General features: G+C 62.9%; 1 protein-coding gene across 1 annotated transcript in view; it reads right to left on the minus strand.

Moving 5' to 3' along the window:
* VAC14 (Vac14, PIKFYVE complex component) overlaps nt 1–17631 on the minus strand; it is a 107447-nt gene that overhangs the window by 2942 nt on the left and 86874 nt on the right. The window contains exons 15-18 of the mRNA XM_021093808.1: nt 6230–6404; nt 4741–4859; nt 3617–3696; nt 2166–2316 (exon numbers count right to left, since the gene is read on the minus strand). Coding sequence (XP_020949467.1) covers nt 2166–2316; nt 3617–3696; nt 4741–4859; nt 6230–6404 — 525 coding nt within the window. The remainder of the gene's footprint in view (nt 1–2165; nt 2317–3616; nt 3697–4740; nt 4860–6229; nt 6405–17631) is intronic.

Below are 17631 nucleotides of genomic sequence, written 5' to 3' on the forward strand. Positions count from 1 at the left end.
TGCCTCAAGCGCACAGAAGGGAGGACGGAAGGAGCAGACCCCCAGCTGTTCCGGGCATGCAGGCCTGGCGGGCCACTTGACGCTGTCTTCCAGCTGCCTGCCCCTCCCAGGGCTGAGAGTGTCCTCGGCCCCCTCTCCAGGGTGGGAGCTGTCCCTGTGCCCAACCCTGCAACCTGACCCCGCCCCCAGCTGTTGCTGAGGCTCCTGCCTCGCCCACTGCTCCCCTGCAGTTTTCTATGACAGCTCTTCTACAGCTTTGCAAAGAAAGGCCTGGAAGGCTGGGTGGAACCTCAGAGGTCCATTGAGTCCAAATGCGTAATTACTTACTAATGGAGAAATCTAGAGCCCAGAGAAGGCATGGGGCTCATCTGAGGTCACACAGCAAATCCTCGCAGAGCTTGAACCAGATCCTAGTCCAGGTCTCTGAACCATCTACTGACCCAGAGACTCTTCTAACCCAGAGGCCCCAGCCATTTGGTCCAAGACTTCCTGACTGACCAGCGGAGGTTTGGAGGAAAGCCTCATTGTCCCTGCCTGCCCTCTGCCGACCTCTTCTACCCCGGCTTGGGGAACGACGGGAGGAGTCTCACTGCTCCAAGCTGCCTTCCTTTTCCAAGGAGGTGCTACCTACACAAGGAGATGGAGCAGGCAGAGCTCTGAGAAGGGACTGGCCCTCATCAGCTTCTGGCCTGCGGCCTGGCCAGAGGTCACAGAGAAGCAGCCATTAGCCACACCTTCCCTCCTAAGTGGCTGCCAGGGCGACCCTAACACCCATCAGGCCCTGGAAAGGCCAGCAGAGGCCAGGCCAGTGAGGCACGGTGTGGGGTCGGAGGTGCTCCCAGCAAGGGACACAGAAGCAAACCTAACTCCGCAGCTGCTCCCTCGACACTCAGTGCACCGAGTGCCAGCCCTGAGAAGTGCCCAGTGGCACAAGATCGGCTGGGACAGTGCCTACCCTGCCACCTGAAGCGCTACCATGTGCGGGAAGGCGTGGGGTGGGCAGGAGGTGGACCCTGGCCTAGGTGCCACCTAATGGGGGCTCCAGCCCTTCCTGCCTCCTGGGGCAGACGACCCCTCAGGCGCCCCACACACCCGGCCCCTGGAGAGGCCGGGCTGGGTGGGAAGGAGGGCGGCGGCCTGGGCCCTGTGGGATAGAGGGCACAGGGGCTGGGGGCAGGGGCCCCGAGTACCGGGCAGGCCCACCTTCAGGTTGCCTGCGTCCATCCCAAGGGCAAAGGCCCGAGCCCTTTCTTGGGAGCAAGGCGCCAGGCCTGCCAAGCGGCTCTAACAGCTTGGGAGGGAATTCTAGACACACGGGGCATCTGATACAAGCTGGGTGCGCTCCATTCAGCGTAAATCTTCTCAGTGGCTCTGCTTGTTTCCATGGCGACCTGACAAGTGAAATTTTCCATCTCGGATGCCAAATGCCTGTGGATGAGGCGAGGCCTCCAAGGGTTACCAAATATAGACATGACCCAACAGGCTCTGGGGGCCGGGCCAGCAGTGGGTTCAGGGTGGGAGCCTGGATGCCCCAAGGGGCTACTGCCCTCCTGCCCAGAGGCTGCCATGCTGGACCTCTCCACGGTTGTGTGCCTGGGACCTGGGCTTCCCGTGGACAGGACGCCAGCAGGGTGGCCCTGGGAGCACCTCTGCCTCCTGCCCCATGCAGGAGGGTGGGGTGGGAAGGTCCCAGCAGTGCCAGGGTTGCTCAGTGGCCTGGGCTTGAGACTATGCTACGGATGGGAGGGGAGGGCCGTCTGAGAGCTGGGAGGGACCCTAGGTAGCTCTCTTGTCCATGTGCCACCTGAGACGTGGACGACGCAGACGCTGAGCTGGGGCACAAACTCTCCCCGCCCCTGGACTTTCTCTCCAGGGGCCTCTGTCTGGGTGACTCCCGCACACCCTCGGGTTTTTTGGATTAACTCAACCCCGACTGCTTAGAGAAGGTGTGACTACGACCTACCACCTCATAAACACGCCCAAACCTCCCAGCCTGGCACTCGGATGTGGAAATGAGAGGCCTGAGGGCAGGAGGTTGTGGGGCGGACAGTGTTGCAGTGACAGGAGAGCCTCGGCAGTCCCTCCCAACTCCCCACTTGCCGGGCCCTGCTGGCCCTGGCCTTGCTTGGTGGTGGAGCACTGCCCCCCGCGAGCCAGGCACTCACTCCGTCTGCAGCAGCTCGGGGTTGGGCACGCACTGGAGCCGGTGGGAGAGCAGCTGGAAGGCGCTGCTCTGGGGCAGCAGCATGAGCAGGCCGTACAGGGCCTTGATCAGGTACGGGTTGTTCTTCACGTCCAGAAGCTGCAGGCGCAGGTCTGCGGGAGGGCAGAGGGCAAGGTCAGGACCGGGGCTCCGCACAGCCAGGCACGCCTGCTGCTCCTCCGCAGCGTCTGAGCTGTCCCCGTGATGACATCGCATCGTTCTCTCTTTCCAGTGGCCCACCTGCCTTCTGCCTGATCTTCCCAAGTCACCTCGGCCTAGGGACCCCCCCAAGCCTGCTGCCAGGTCTGGTCCCCTCTACTCCACAGGCACTGCCTCCCTCCCAACGAGGGCGCCCAGGCCTGGAGCGTAACAGATTCGCGGGTCTGCTCTGCACGTGCCAGCACAAGAGAGCTATAAATAGGGTGAGCTGGGGAGAAAGACTGGATTAGGGCAGCTTTAAGGGAGGGCAGGATGGAAAAACGCTTTCGTGTGTGACTAAACACACACCAAGCCCAGGAGCGTCTGGTGGATGCCTTTGGAAATCCACCGCGGACAGCAGCCCTGCCCCCGCCGTGCCAGACGGGAGGGACACACCCGGGCCCTGCCTAGCACCCATCCTAACGACACAGGCCCCCGCGTCTCTCTCCCGGTCACCCTGGCAGCTACACAGGGTGAGCTGGGAGCCTCCACGGCAGCCCCACCCCCGCCCCAGGGGGCCGAGGTCCCCAGGTGCAGGGACTCCAGAAGCAGCGGGGGCCTGTTTCGAAGCAGGGCTGCCTCTCGGCTTCACTATCACACCGTAAGCATGAGCTTCATTCAGAGAGCCGCCTGCTTGGGGGGCAGGCATTGCACGTGCTGAGGCGCCAAACGCTGCACTCGCCCCCGCCTGCTGCCGCTTTTGCACGTTCAGCCTGGGTGTCACAGTCAGGCAGCTCCAGCAAACGCCCCGACTCTGCTTCACAGAGTCCAGGGTGTGGCTCCCGGCACAAGGCAGCACCTGCAAGTGGGCTCAGGGTACCCCCAGCTGCCCAGAGCCAGGGCAGAGGGCAGCACGCTGGGAGGGGTGGCCGGGGACAGCTCGGGGATGGTGCCCTGCCTGCCCTCTGAGAGCACTGCCCCAGTTCTCCCCAGCAGGAGTGACACCGATCTGGGGGTAGGATTTGCTGTCAGCCCTGGCCTGGGCTGGGGCCCGCCCTGAGGCTCACAAAGCAGGGCCCAAATTCTGGGCCCACATGTCCCAGCCCTATTCAGGCGGGCCTCCTCAATCCTGTCATCCCCATGCTGACATTCTTGACATTCCAGAAGCATCCCTGGCGAGACTGCCCTCTCCGCCTCCCTCCCCGGTTCAGCCAGGAGCTGCTCTCTGAGCCTGGCTCCACCCCACCCGCTCCAGGCCGGAGGCAGGGCTCTCACATGTGAAGATGGGGCACTCGATCAGCTGCACCAGCTTGTCCACCTCCGTGAGGAAGTCCACGGTGACCTCCAGGTCTCCGCTGGGTGGGCGGTCAAGGGCAGAGCACTTCTTCCCACCTGAGCAGGCTCTGGCGGACAACGGGCAGCAGCCTATTCTCCCTCTGCCTTTGTGTCCCTCTCAACGCAGAGCGGCACAGCTGTCCCCCCCGCACGGGCACTGCGCTCTGCTCCGGCAGCTCTCGGCTCTGAAAGGCTCTTATCACAGCCCTGCAGCTGATGGGGACGGGCTGGGCAGGAAGGCCTCTGCTCCTGCCTGGGGGGCACCTGCCAGCCGGGCCAAGGTCAGGGCTGCCGTAAGCATGGGGCCTGCAGTCTGTGGGCCACACCAGTGGCTGAGACGAGTGAATCCAGGTTGGCAGGAGAGCAGGCACTGGGAACCTGGCAAAGGCACAGCTGACCCCCAGAGAAGGCACCGCAGGGCCCCTCTTCCTTGGCCCTCAACTCCTGACCCGCCACAGAAGGAGACCAATTTCGTGTCCCCAGTAAGCTTTCCAACCCCATTCACGTGCTAGGCACCCACACAGGAAGCTGGTTTGCTTCACGGGGTTTCGAAGTCTGACCATGGATGCCTTTCTCTGCGGCAGGCCCTGAGGCCTCTCGTCCAGCCGGCTTCTCCTAGTTGTGTCCCCTGCTGAGCCTGCTGGGCTCTGGCTCTGTGGCTCCTGAAGGCCCCTGAGCTCCTCGCCCCCTGGCCTGCTGCAGCCCGATGGTCCCCCTGCTCCTAGGCCCTCCCTGCCCGCCGCACGCCAGCATCGGGCGGAGCACACGCTGTCTCTTTTCCGGGGCACCCTTACCTAAGGGACCCCCCCACCCCGATCCCCAGCTCTCAAGGCTTCTCCAGGCTCCCCTCCGCAGCCCCAGACGGCCGCATCACTGCCCGCAGCACTCTCCAGAACAGGGCCCTCACCGTGCCCTCCCAGGTCCGGTGTCGCAAGGCCTGGAGGCAGAGCGCGGGGTGGGGGCAGGAGGATGGCCGGCGGGCCCATCTCGTGGGTGGGAGGGGAGCCCCTGGCCCCCCGGCGTCCCGCGGAGCCTGGGCCGGAAGCACAGCGAGTGAAGGATACAACTTCTGGATGAGGTCGTAGGCGTGCCGGTAGTTCTGGGTGAGGAAGCACAGCGACACTGTAGTGACCGGGTTGTGGCACCAGGAGCGGTACAGGCAGCAGAAGAGGTTCCGGCTCTCCTGTGGGGGGAGAGGGGTGAGCAGTTAGGGAGGCCTCGCCTCCCCCTCCAGGTCCTCTGCGAACCCCAGGGCCCCTTGAGGAGCCAGAGCACCGGGGAGCCAGCTCAGCACCCCGGGCTGCGTGTGGCAGCCCAGCTGGGAACGAGTTGTCACAAAGGAAACCCTGACAGCTCCTCCTCAGACCCTGTCATTACTCCTGGTCCCACAGAGCCATGTGGTGGTGGACGCGAGGGCTGGGTCGGGGTCGAGAGCGAGCCTGCCCTTCGTGCTGGCATTTCTGCCCTTGGCACATAGCAGTCGTCGTTCTCGCCAGAGGCCTGTGGTCCTGGAGCTTGTGTGATGGGAGGCCCAGGGTGCGGGTGGGAGACACTCCCTCAGGGCCCTGGCTCCCCCTGCAGCGCCCTCCTGCCAGCCTCAGATGCCATCTCTTTTCCTTGTGTGCCGCCGCCCTGCACTCGGGAAGCAGCCCGGGGCTGAGCCCTCACTCGGGAGCGCCCCTGCCCCGGGGAACATTCTTCAGGCCTCTGCGAATGTCTGGAGGAACCACAGGAAGAAGGCGGGGTGGGGCCTGGCTCATCCCCAGCGGCTTGGCCCCAGACGCCCTCAGGCATAGGCCTGGATGCCCTGGACTCCCTCCTGGACAGGGGGCCGAGGCAGGGTCTGAGCTGGGAAGGGGTGACCACGGCCCAGATGAACCCCCTGGAGCTGCTGGCACATCCAGGATGGTGGTTGCCCTCAGGGGCCTCTGCAGCTCAGCACCCCCTCCTTTGGGCTGAGCGAGGCCTTTGACTGGTGCCCCCAGAGCAGTGTGGCGGAATGGGGAGCACCTCCCTACTCTCTGATGGGTCCTCACCCAAAGCCTGGGCCAGCAGCACTGGGAGCCCCTGGCTTACGACAGGGCACCTCGAAACACAAATGTGTCCATCTGTGGGAGAGCAAGGCCTGGGCCAGGGAGGAGGGTGAGGAGGGCAGGGACCCTGACTTCCGGCAGGGCTGCAATCCAGGGGCTGACAGGGTGACAGGCCCAGCAGCATGAGCCCTCTGGGTCTCTCCCAAGCTTGGCTCAGAGGCCAGCCCACTCTGTGCGGGGGCAGTGCCAGGGGTGTGGTGTCAGGGCGGGCACCTGGCCCCTGGAGCTGGGCCTGGAGCTCGCGGTGGGTAGAGACTCCATGGCAGGCGGCTCCAAGGAACCCAGCGGTGACTCACTCCCATGGCTGGCACTTTCCACGCAGCCACCCCGGGGGACCTGTACTCGACACTGGACCAGGGAGGCCTCGGGTGGCAGCCCTGTCTCCTCCCCGCCGATCTCCGGGGGCCGAGGGCCTGTGGGTCCGCGGAGGTCGCGGGGCCGGAGCCCGTGGTGTGGGTACCGGGGTCCTCAGGTCCTTGAGCTGGTTCCGCAGCTGGAAGAGCTCGGTGGACGTGAGCAGGATGGTGTTGAGGGTGTGGACCATGGTCGAGGCGAACTTGAGGTCCTCCTCCCGGAGCAGGATGTCCGCCATCGAGTGGAAGATGTTCTCCGCGTTCAGCAGGAGGCAGAGCTGCCTGGAAAACGGGCGAGGGCAGGCTCTGGAGACCTCCGGGCCTCAGCCTCGGAGCCCTTTCCCTGTCGGGCCGCTCTCGAGGAAACCTGCTCTTTCCAGGGCCTGTGTGGGAGCCCGGCTCTCCCCAGCAACTCCAGAGAGAGACCCACGGGCTGTGTTTGACTCCTCCCTGCCCCCCCGCCAGAAAATGAAATTCCGAGGAAAACAGCCGGGCCTCTGGCCACTTGGTCCCAAGAGCTACCTTTCTGATCTCTTGCAAAGCGCAGCAACACCACCCCCACCCCCCCGTGTGCCAAGGCCCCGCGTCCCTTCCTGGCTTTACTTTCCTGGCTAGAGATTATCTTTATGTGACAAATAACAAGCATACTGGTCACGCAGTATGGGGTCCCCCCCGCACCCTCCCGCGGGAGAGCCCCTGGTCGGGATGGTCTGTGCTGTTCACGACGGCATCTCTGTCAGGAGTGGTGCCTGCAGGGAGCAGGGGCTCGGCAGGTGCTCGTGGGATAAACAGCCCCTAAGACAACCGTGAGTTTTACCTCTGCTCTCCTGATAATAGCACGCCAGTGGAGAGGCCAAGGGACTTGGCCGAGGTCAGGGACTAGTTAGGGCCGCTTCTCCCCACCATCTCTCCTCTAGTAAGAATCTTAGGGGATAAGGCTCAGGCTTTTTTTGTGGAAAGAAGGCTCCATTTTAGAAAAAGAGAAAGAAAAAGACAAAAGGAACCCAGAGAACGCAGGAAAACAGTTCTCCCAAGTCCTTGGGCCAAGGTGATGTCAACGGCGACAGGCAGGTCTCGAGGACAAGGCTCAGGGAAGCCTGTCAACCTTCTCACTTGCCACTTGCCCACAGAGGCGGGGATCTCGAGGCTCCTGAAACTGAGAGGAGCCTCGGCTGCTGAAGAGGGTGGGGTGTGGCCTGGGCCCTGCCTCTCGGGGGATGGGGGGGGCAGCGCCAGCACAGCGCCCTCGCCCTGTCTCCTGTCTGGGGTCGATGAAGGTTTGCCTGACTCCCAGTCTCGGCTCCAAGAAGGCAACGACAGACCAGATCTCAGGCTGGTAGTGACAAGGGGTCCGAGGCCCACAGAACGACACGAGGCCCAATGGAGCCAGCGTGCCGGACACACGTCCCCCCCGGTCACTGAACTCCCACTAAACAGCACTACCAGGGACCGGCTTCCTGCTTCCCTCCCAACACCAGCCACACTCTGGGGCCAGACTAGAGACGGTTCTTCCCCACGCCCAGAACCAGCAAAATCCCAGACCGTTTGGTAACAGAGAGGCCAAACCACGAGGCACAGAGAGCGGGCGGCCGTCTCCAGCCTTGGCCCGGCTGGACCCAGCAGGCTTGGGCAAGACACCACTGGAGAGACGGGAACGAGGCTGCGCAGGGACGGGTCTGGAGGGTGGCGTGACGAGGGCTCTGCCCTGGCCTGTCGGGGGTGCAGGGGCTCCCTGAGTGCTCCCGCCAGCTGTATGTCTGTGTGACAGTGTCTTCGCCTCCTCGCTGGGGATGACATCTATCTGCATGGGGTGGCCGCTGAGACCAGCGACAGCTCGACAGCTCGGGTAGGGGGCACACTGTGGTGAGTGTGGCCCCAGGGGTGGGGACGGCGACGGCCAGCTCCCAGGAGGAAGCCTGGCCCTTCAGCGGAGCAGGGGCAGCACTTCCGGCCCCGCCCAGCCCTCTGTCCCCGAGACGAGCCCCATCTCCAGGGCTGTGGGACAGAAATGTTTCAGGAGGGCAGGCCGCGCAGGAAGGGAACCTTCTGACAAATGGTCACAAATGCCCGTCGCCTGCAGCTGCTGCCGTCTCCATGACAGGGGCCAACAGCTGAGGCTGCTGCCAGGCAGCGCTCTCCGGGGACCACGGGCCTGAGGGGACCTGTGGCAGCTGGAGGCCGGGCGTGGCACTCTTGCCGGAGGATGGCTGGGGAGGGTGTGGAGGGACAGGCCAGGGGGTGGCGGTGAGGAGAGGTGGGCGCCAAGGCCTCCTGGTGTCCCTAAGAACCTGGGACCATTGATGGAGCTACAGAAGGTCAGGGCCGACCAGGTTTTCTAGAAACACAGGCTTTGCCCACCGCCACTCTCGTTTCCCTCCCACCCCGCTCTTGACGGCTCTTCCCCCGCTGGGTTTCAGCAGCCCTCTGCCCTCTGCCCTCCGTCCTTTCTCTGGTCTGCACCTCTTGGGGCTGAGTCTGGTCCCATCTCTAGCTCAGAGGCTCTCCCGAGCACCCCTAAGCCTCGCTGGTGGGTGCCTCGCTCGGCTGCCCAAACGCATCTCAGGCTTGGCAGTGCCCGAGCCCGCCTCTGCTTCCCTGAGACTCCAGCCGCTCGGCCTCCAGGGGGCTTCACAACCACCTGCCTCAGTAAGTACCATCGCTGCCCACCCAGCTGCTCCAGCCCAAAGTGGGGAGTCCTCCCTGATCCTCGTGGCCCTCTGTCTGGGCTGCTGGCAAGCCGGGGGCTCTGCCTTCATGGCACGCCCTCCTCCTGGCCTGTTGTAGCCGCCCCCTCCCTGGGCCCAGCGACACCTGTCTCTTGCCTGGTCAACTCCAAGCCAGCTGCTGATCCGTCTCCCTGATTCTTCTCTCGCCCCCACAACTCAGCCCCATGCGCCAACTTGAGCATTTTGTAAAAACTGCCCCTCTGAGCACGCACTCCCCAGTGGCCTCCTGCTGGATGGAAATAAACTCAGTTCCTGACCACAGCCGCCAGGCCCTCACACGTTCTGGTCAGTTCCTCTCCAGCCTCAGCCCTTAACGAGTTCTCCCTCACTCAGGGTGTGCTGGCCTCTCACGTTTCTGCTGTTTCTGACCTCTGTCCTGGCCTGGTCAGCCCTGCCCAGGGACCAGCCCGCCTCTGGCTTCTTCCAGCCCTCGCGGTCTCAGCTCCAGCCCCAGCCCCAGGTGAGGTCTCTGCCCTGTGCACACCCTCTTCCCAGCAGCCCTTTCTAAGCAAAGTCCTGTTTCTTTTCCAAGGACTTCTCACTACCGAGTCACCTGGCTGATGGACTCATTTCCTGGGTCCCCGTCTGTTTTCCCCACCAGAACGTGAACTGCAAAGGGCAGGGCCTGGCCTGTGACCAAGAACCGCTTGCAATGTTAGGCGCGAGGAGCCATGATTCCACCCAGGTTTCGTGGACAGACCAGCACACCCCTAGGCCCCTCCCGGCTGGACCCTGCTTGCCCTGCCAGCCTGGTCTGCAGGGAGCAGCGGCCCTGATGGTACACTTTCACCCTGTCGCCCAGGGCCTGGTTGTGCAGCCCAGGGAGACCCCTGGAGACCCCCAAGCATGTGCTGCCAGGACAGCGAGAAGGAATGGCAACAAATATCCCAGCAAGCGGTTCCCCCCATGTAGCACTGCTAATTAAGCCACCATAGGAGGGAAGGGAGGGCAGAAGGGAGGAAGCGTGGGTGGCAGCAGGGCACCGGGTTCCACCAAAGGGCACTCCAGCCCTGGGTTGGCTGGGGCCGGGGTGGGGAGGGGGGCAGTGGCGGGGGCTGCACGTCACTTCACCCAGCTTTGCTGTCTCACCCTAAGGTCACCCCAGTCTGGGGAGAAAGAAGACACCTCCCAGACTGCCGGGTCACGAAGCTTCCAGGGGGCAAGAATAATGACATATCAGCTGGCTCCCAGGGAGAATGAACCACCCGCCAGGTGCCGGGGTGAGGGCGGGACCTGAGTCCCCTTGGGGAAGGACAGCAGCTCTCACCTCTGAGGGCTCACGGGGCTCAGGGCGCTGTGGGGCATTTTAGGTGAGTCTGGGTGGAGGGCTGGGCGGAGCTTGGGAGTGCTGGACACCTGCACGGCCTGCCTCCCTCCCTGCATCAGGGAGGTGGCGGGACGGTGTTTCTCACTCAACCCCGAGCTTGTGGCAGGACCTCAGGCGGCCTCCGTCTCCCTGAGCCCGGCCCCAAGTTCCTCCCATGGCATCTGCTAAGTCCTCACACGAGCCTGGACCCTCATGCAGGGAGGCTGGGTCGCAGAGCTGCCCAGGGGAGGAGGAAGGCAGATCCAGCCCCAGAAGCTGAGTTTCTCTCCCCGTTCTGCCTCCCTGGGCCCTATCCCTGCCCAGTGGGGCCTGGCAGATGGCAGCCTCGCAGGGCTGCTGTGTCATCACTTCTCTGCTGAGCCCCCGCCCTGCCTGAGCTGCCTGCCGGGCTCTCAAGCAGAGCATCAATAATGGAGCCCAGCTTGCAAGCATTAAACGTTTGCCCATATTTTTTAACATCCATATTAAAGGGCTATTCATCAAGAGACAATACATGGGGCTTGGAAAATACTTGGGGATGAGGCAGAGATGTGGGGTGGGAGGGAACCTGGATGGGGTCTGGGAGGTCACATCCTGAAGGCCCACCTGAGGGCTGGAGGGGGGCAGGGGGAACATGTGGATGCCCTGAGGTGACCTCTGGATGCGCCTGCTGCTGGCTGGTGGAGGTAACAGGAGCCTGCCTTGCAAAGGAAAGGTGCCGGCAGAGGCCAGCCCCGCGGGGCCAACAGGGCACCTGGTGTTGTGCTTTGCTCTGTCCTGGGTGTGGGAAAGGGGTCACTCGCTGCTTCTTTTCTAGGGACCTGGACCAACTCGGGCAATGCCAAGTCTCGATGTGGAGGACAAGACCTGCCCAGTGGCTCTGAGCCCGGTCCTCCCCCGTTGGGGCTGCAAGCAGAGCAGGTGAGAAGGGGCGCTGCCAGACACCTCTCCCCACCCGGTCAGCAGGGATCATCCTGTGGTCTGGGGCAGGCACAAGGGACAGGGTTCAGCCCTGAGGAGGTAGTGGGGTGCTGAGAGGGGGAGGGGGAGTTACTCCTTTCTGGACAGATGCGGCCTGGGGGCAGGCACGGCCTGGTACAGAGGAGGGGGTGTGGATGGTGGGGACAGCGGGGCCACAGGGGGAGAAGCTGGGGAACAGGCTCCTTCCCAGGGCCAGGCCCGTGTGTGGGGTCAGGGGCTCCACAATAGGGTGTGGGTCTCGGAGGGCAGAGGCCCGAGTGCAGGCCCCTCCTGGTTCTCGCTGCCCTGAGCTCTGGGGACTCTGCACTTGGCCACGTGGCTTCGGGGGAGATGCAAGACTCTTCCCACGACCCACTTCCCTGCGCCCTCCAAAACCAGGACAGCAACGTTACCCACCCCCTCACCCCAGCACGGTCAGCCAAGCCTTCCCAGGTCCCCTGGGTCCTTTCACCAAATAAGGGCATGCTGACGCCCCCACCGCTGCCTGTTCTGACACTGAGCCGGGGGTGGGGGTGGGTGGGGAGCTCATCTACACTCGCTGGGCGCTGGGGGCTACTGCCCTCCTCTCCCCCACCTGCCCCTTCCTCAGGCCTGGCTTTTCTGAGAGGGACAAAAGCAGAAGCCAACGAGGTGTCTGACCCGCCTGGGGGCCCAGGAGCTGACAGTGCTGGTATGACCCACCCCATTGGCAAGTCAACACGAGGCTACTGGACGTGCATGTGAATGTGGAAAGGGCACCAGGTGGATTCAAGAGAAGTTTAAGGGGACTTGGGGGCTGGAGGGACCATTTCCTCACAGGCCCTTCCCACATGGGACTGTCCCAAGCAACAAGCTGACCACACAGATGGAATGTCACCAGCACAGGACACGGCGGAGAGACTCTGGGCTCCACCCCACTCGAGTGGGAAGAGACGCCGCTGATGAGAGATGGTATAAAGCCGGGTGCACCTCCCGCCCCCCAGTCTCCCCGGTTACTACGAATACAGTGCTTTCCCACTCCGACCCGCGCTCGCCTCTCTGCAAACTGCCCCATGGCCAACAGAGAACTCAAACTGACCTCGGCCACCAAGTTCCAGGCTAGGAGGGTGTGTCCCGGCTCTTTAATGCCACCATCTCCAGTGTGGTCAAAGGGACAAGTCCTGCCGAGGCCCATCCAGACCCTAAGGAATGGTGCCACGTTAGTGCCACACGAGGGACAGGCGAGGCGGGTGATTTCGTTTGGCACCTCCGGCTTGGCTGAGCCCAACAAATGGCTCTCCCTGATCCAGGAAGGGCTGTCCGTGTCTCCTAAGCCACCCCGGATGCTCACGGAAGCAGCCTCCACCACCCCCTGCGGGGCCCTCATGCCTCCACTTCCACACCTGCTACTGCGACTGCCTCGCGCCCCGTCTCCCGCCCAGGCAGGTCCAGCTCTCCAGCTCCTGGGCCAGGTGGGAACTCACCTGCCTCAGCTCTGGGGAGTGGTGTGGACGGAGGGGTGGGGAGGCGGTGGGCGGCCAGCTCTAGGCTTGGGCGGGTAACTGGCAAGGAGTCCTGGTTGGGGCTCCCTCTCAGAGGCTGGAGCGGGACACCGCCTGTGAGCAGAGCTCAGGCTGGGGCCTCTGGTCCAGGCAGCCCTGACAGCAGGGCGGAATCACTGCCCAGAGCCCTTCTATCCTGGGCCCCCTTCCTTCACCTCTGTCCCCAGCTGCATGTATCCTGGCCACGCCTGCACCGTGCACGAAGGGCCAGGCCCTCACCTCCTCTCTACGTTGGCCGCCAGCTGGTGTCCATGTCCCCTCGGTGGTCCAAGGCCACTGGGACAGGGGCTTTCCAGGGAGGCGCCTGGAGCCCTACAGCCACAACTCTCAAGTACAGCAAATACAGGGGCCCTGAGCCATTCCCACCGGAAAGGGCCCTCCTGCCTTGCCCCTGCCCAACAGCTGGGATCCTTTAGGAATTTAAAGAGAAAGCAGCTTTCAGGTCAGTGCAGCATTAGAGATGCGGGGGGCAGGGGAACGGCCTCCCCTCTGAAGTTCCGAAAGCGCCAGAGTTTCACTGCTTCCTCCCTGCCACCCCCTCGCTCCTCTTCCCTTCCAGCTCTCTGCTTCCCAAGGATGAAAACTGTAAATCTGTTTTATTTATTTCAATCCATCCTCGGCAGTGTGCCCCTCAGGGCAGAGGCAGCCATGGTAACCCCGCCAACTCGGGCCTTAAAAATTCATTCTGTTTAATGCAGTCGATGCATCTGATACACTTAAAAGTTTCTTGGGGGGTTGGGGGAGGCGCGAGGACTTGTTTTTCTGGGTCTTGCTGGGAGCTGATGGACAGGGGGTGGAGGGAGGGCCGTGGCATGATGGGGAAGAGGCAGAAGAAGAGGAAGAAAAGGGTTTTTTGTCCACTTAGCCCTCTGTCCGACTCTGATCACGGGCGGCACGGCCGGACGCTGGGCATTGGAGGAAGCTGGCGTCACCTCTCCCGGCTCTGCCCCTCTCACCTTGGTCCCTAGAGCACACCCCAAGCCTGGAGAGAGGGGCTGGCTCAGCTCAGGGGGGCTGAGGCTCTGGCTGCCTCCAGGAGACCATTTGGTTTCCTTGGCTGCTCCCGCCTGAAGGAGGCCGTCCCTGGAGGTGTCCGGATGAGCCCAGCCCAGGAGAGGTGACGCCCGCTTCCTCCACTGCCCAGGGGGGGTCAGGCGGCCCTTCTTGCATGTGAGGAACTCTGCTGCTGCCCAGGTCAGGAGTCAGCTTCCGCGCATGCCCGGATGACCCACTGCGGCTCGTTTCCTGTGTGCTCTTAGCAACCTGGCCAGGCCTGGCTCCCACGGTCCGCTCGCAGGTGCCTCTCCAGCCCCTTTGAGGGTCCTTCACCCCCCCCCCCCCGCTAGTTCCCACCACCTGCCTCCACCCCACCCCACCCTGCTGAGTTCCGTCTCCTGACACTCACTGTGGTGTCTCCTTTCTTGAGCTCAGCATCCCAAGGCAGAAGCCCCACCAGGCTGGGCCCCTATGGGCAGCAGGGGGACAGGTCCTTGTACCATAGAAAAATAATTTCCAAGAGGGGCAGGTGGCCGGGGTCACTTCAGTGGGGAATTCAGCTGGCCTGTGGAAAGGCACGCTCTGGGGCCCAGGGAACCTGGTGGGGTTTTGTGAAAGTGTGTGGTTCTGGTTGAAGTACTTTCACTATGTGCACGGAGGAGCCTCTGGGGGGACTCAGCAGGTGGCTGGCTTACAGACCCTGTCTGGGTTTGTGTCCCGGAAAGGAGCTTGCCCTGAATATGGCTGGAGGCGGGTCAGGTGGCAGGGGTCTCCTGGCTCTGAGGACAGGAGAGGAGGTGGGAAGAGCCCAGGCACCGGGCTGAGGCGTGCCGGGCCCTGGAAGGGAAGGCAGTGTTGGGAGGACGAGGCGGGCAGACAGAGGGAGAGGCGGCGTGAGGGGGCAGGAGGCTGTGTGTCTGGCCCCCAGCCTCCAACCCGGTTGCAAAGCCCGTAGCTTCTGAGTCTGTCATCTTGGGAGCCCACAGTGCAAATGAAAACAAAGGGATGGGCCACTAAAGGAAACCCTCTTGTCTCCCTGACATCGACTCCAGCCAGGCCTGAGAGCGTGGGCATCTCGCCCCCTCCTGTCAGAGGCCCCCTTCAAGCTGAACCACCAGCTCCTGCCCAGCGATGGCCCCGCATCATTGACATCTGTGGGCACTTTCTCCACGTTAGCCATGCCTGTACCTTAAATCCCTTTCCCACGGAACGGGTGTTATCTCAGCGGTCCCCTCTCCTAGAGAATGAGGGTAAAGCACAGATGAGAGCTTTGCCCAAGTGCCTGTCTGGGCACCGAGCTCTTAGCTGCCACCTCACTGTACACCCTGCCGGCAAGATCCAAGGTCTAGCTCACACAGGGGCTTGGATATGCTTTTTCTGGAAGACCGGTTTTTTGGTGGCAGGGAGGAGGCCAATTTGACTACACCCATCACTGATGGACTAGAGTTTCTCCAGAACCTTCCGTGGCTCTGGGGCAGTTTATCTGCAAACCGGGTCCTTCTATTGCACCCTCACCCTGAGGCGACCTCTGGGGGTGGCAGGGACTGACCACAGCTGGCCAGGACTGTGCTGACCTGTGCCCACACTGACTGCCCTTCTGGGGTGATGACCTGTCTCCAAGGTGTGAGGCAGGAGCCAGGGCCTGTGCAGGCCCGGCAGGGGGTCTGTGGGGGTGACGCCATCAGCAGTTCCCAGGCCAGCTGCTGCCTGGGCAGGGGGAGGTGGGGATTTCAGTACAACTCCCAGGCTCTGAATTCAGGCGGAGATGCCAGGGAAACCGCATCCCTGAGCCCTGTGCGCCTGGAAGTCCGTTGGGCTGACCCATCAGAGACTTGGATGGAAACTTCCTCCCCTTGGCAGCCCTCGGAGCTCTGACTCTTCCAAAGGGGTTTCCTCCCCAGGACGCACTCACCTCTCGTGGTTTCCAGGCCCCAGACCTGCCTGCCACCTATGCCCCTGCCAGCTTCCAGCCAGGCTCACAGAGGCCCTCAGAGATCAACTGCTCATGGGACAGAGGGAAACGCTGAAGCCGGGGGCTGGGCCAATCGACACAGCCCTGGGGCCACGGTGGAGTTGAGTCCCCGACTCAGAGTTCAAGGTGCATTCGGCCACAGTCCCATGCTGTGTGTCCCCTGCAGAGGGACAGACCTCTCCTCCCTGGCCCAGCCCCCCGTCCACCTGAGGGCTCCAGCTCCCTGTGACCTGAGTGTCCTGTCCAGGGTACAGGCACCCCTTCACCCCATGACATGCGACCGTAGAATCCCCTGAGGCAGAGAGCCTGTCTTAGGACAGGAAAGGGAAAGGCACCCCCACATCTCTGCCACTTCCCCCTTCACACTATGGGGGTAACCTTTGGAGAAATGAGGCAGGCAAGTAACAGGGGAGCCTGGCTAGGGCTGTTCCACTGTCCCTGGGAAAGGCTTGGGGACACCCCCTGCCCCAACAGTCTTCCTGTTACCAAGCCGCTCTGTTCACATTTTCCTCGGCTTCATTCCATTATTCCCAATCCAGTCCTGTGCTCCAGGCCACGAGATCACTCCCCGCTGCGTCTCACGCGCCCACAAACCCTCACAGATGGCGAGCTCCTCCCTTCCACCTTCACTGGCTTTGAGCCCAGAGGCCTGAGGTCGCACAGTTCCCTCCCTCTAACCTTAAAGCCACACACCTGACGTGGGTCCAGCAACCCAGTGTTCATGTGGTCCCCGCACCAAGGCCAGAACATGCCCCTTGTGGTGAGGGTCCCAGGTGATGGATGGCAGGGAGCCACTTCTATCCCACGTTCCCATGGGGATGCCTGTGCCCGGAAGGGGTCCCTCCGGGGTGGCCATTTCAATCTGGTGGCAGCCTCAGTGTCCAGCCCTTGGGTCCCCCCGCCCCCCACCTCTCAGTGGGGAGCCGCCTCCCTGATTCCATCTGTGACCTCGCCTGTGCAGAAGGCCACACAATTACACAATTACCTTCCAGAACCAGGAGGGCATCCCAGAAAGAGCCCCTTACTGAGAGACCCCGGAACCTGGCTGTGTGCTAGAGTCACCTGAAAGCTGCTCGGGGCACCAAGGCGACCCTCAGGCAGGCCTGGCCCAGGAAGGGCCATTTGTTCCTAACAGGCTCCACAGGCAGGACTGAGAACCATGGCCCTGAACTTCCACGGCCCCACGCCCAGCGAGGCCACTTCCGCGTGGAAGGGGGCGATTTTACCCGCAGCGCTAGAGGGCGCGTGGCTGCAGAGCGGGCTCGGCCCGGGAGCCCGGGGTGAAGGCCTGCAGCTTTCCTTCTTGCCAGCACACCCCACCTCCCCAGGCCTGGCTCCTGATTCCCCCTAAGTTTCTGCCTCGTCTCCACCTTCGAGTCCTAAGCCCTCTGTGCGCAGCCATGACGTGCTTGGTTCAAAGGGAAGAACAGGAGACGACGGCTCAGGCCAGACGTCGCCTGCCCAGGCCTGCACCCGCTCCTCAAGCCGGCTCCTCTCCCAGCCCCCGGGGAAGCAGCTCAGCCCCAGCCTGCCTCTGGCATGTGCCCTCCCGCCTCGCTGGCTACATGGGGCTTCCACAGGAGATAAGAGGCCCCCGATGAGGGAGCTCGAAGATTAGTGCCTCGCTGGCCTTCAGATCCTTCGTCTGGGAGTTTTAAGGAATTTTATGAACTGAGAATGTTTTCTGCAGATCTTTACAAGTGCCCACTTAAAGGGCACTGAGATAAACGTCAGAAGCCAGAACGGGAAGTGAAACGCTCATACCCACTGCTGGTAACAAAGCGCAAACATCAGAGCAGCCTCACCGCGGAGTCTCCTGGACAAAGTGAAGAGACGGTGTGAAAGGCTGGGGGGACACAGGGGTCACGGCGGGGAGCGGGGGGACAAAGAGAGCGTGGAGGGCGCTCCTTCAGTTCTTCGTGGCCAAGTGGAAGGGGGAGTTCTCTCATTTGTACCCTCCTCCACCCCGTCGGGAGGCTGAAAAAATTCCTTTTGTGATCAGTCATTT

The sequence above is a fragment of the Sus scrofa genome, chromosome 6 (genome assembly GCF_000003025.6).
Source record: "Sus scrofa isolate TJ Tabasco breed Duroc chromosome 6, Sscrofa11.1, whole genome shotgun sequence".
NCBI lineage: Eukaryota > Metazoa > Chordata > Mammalia > Artiodactyla > Suidae > Sus > Sus scrofa.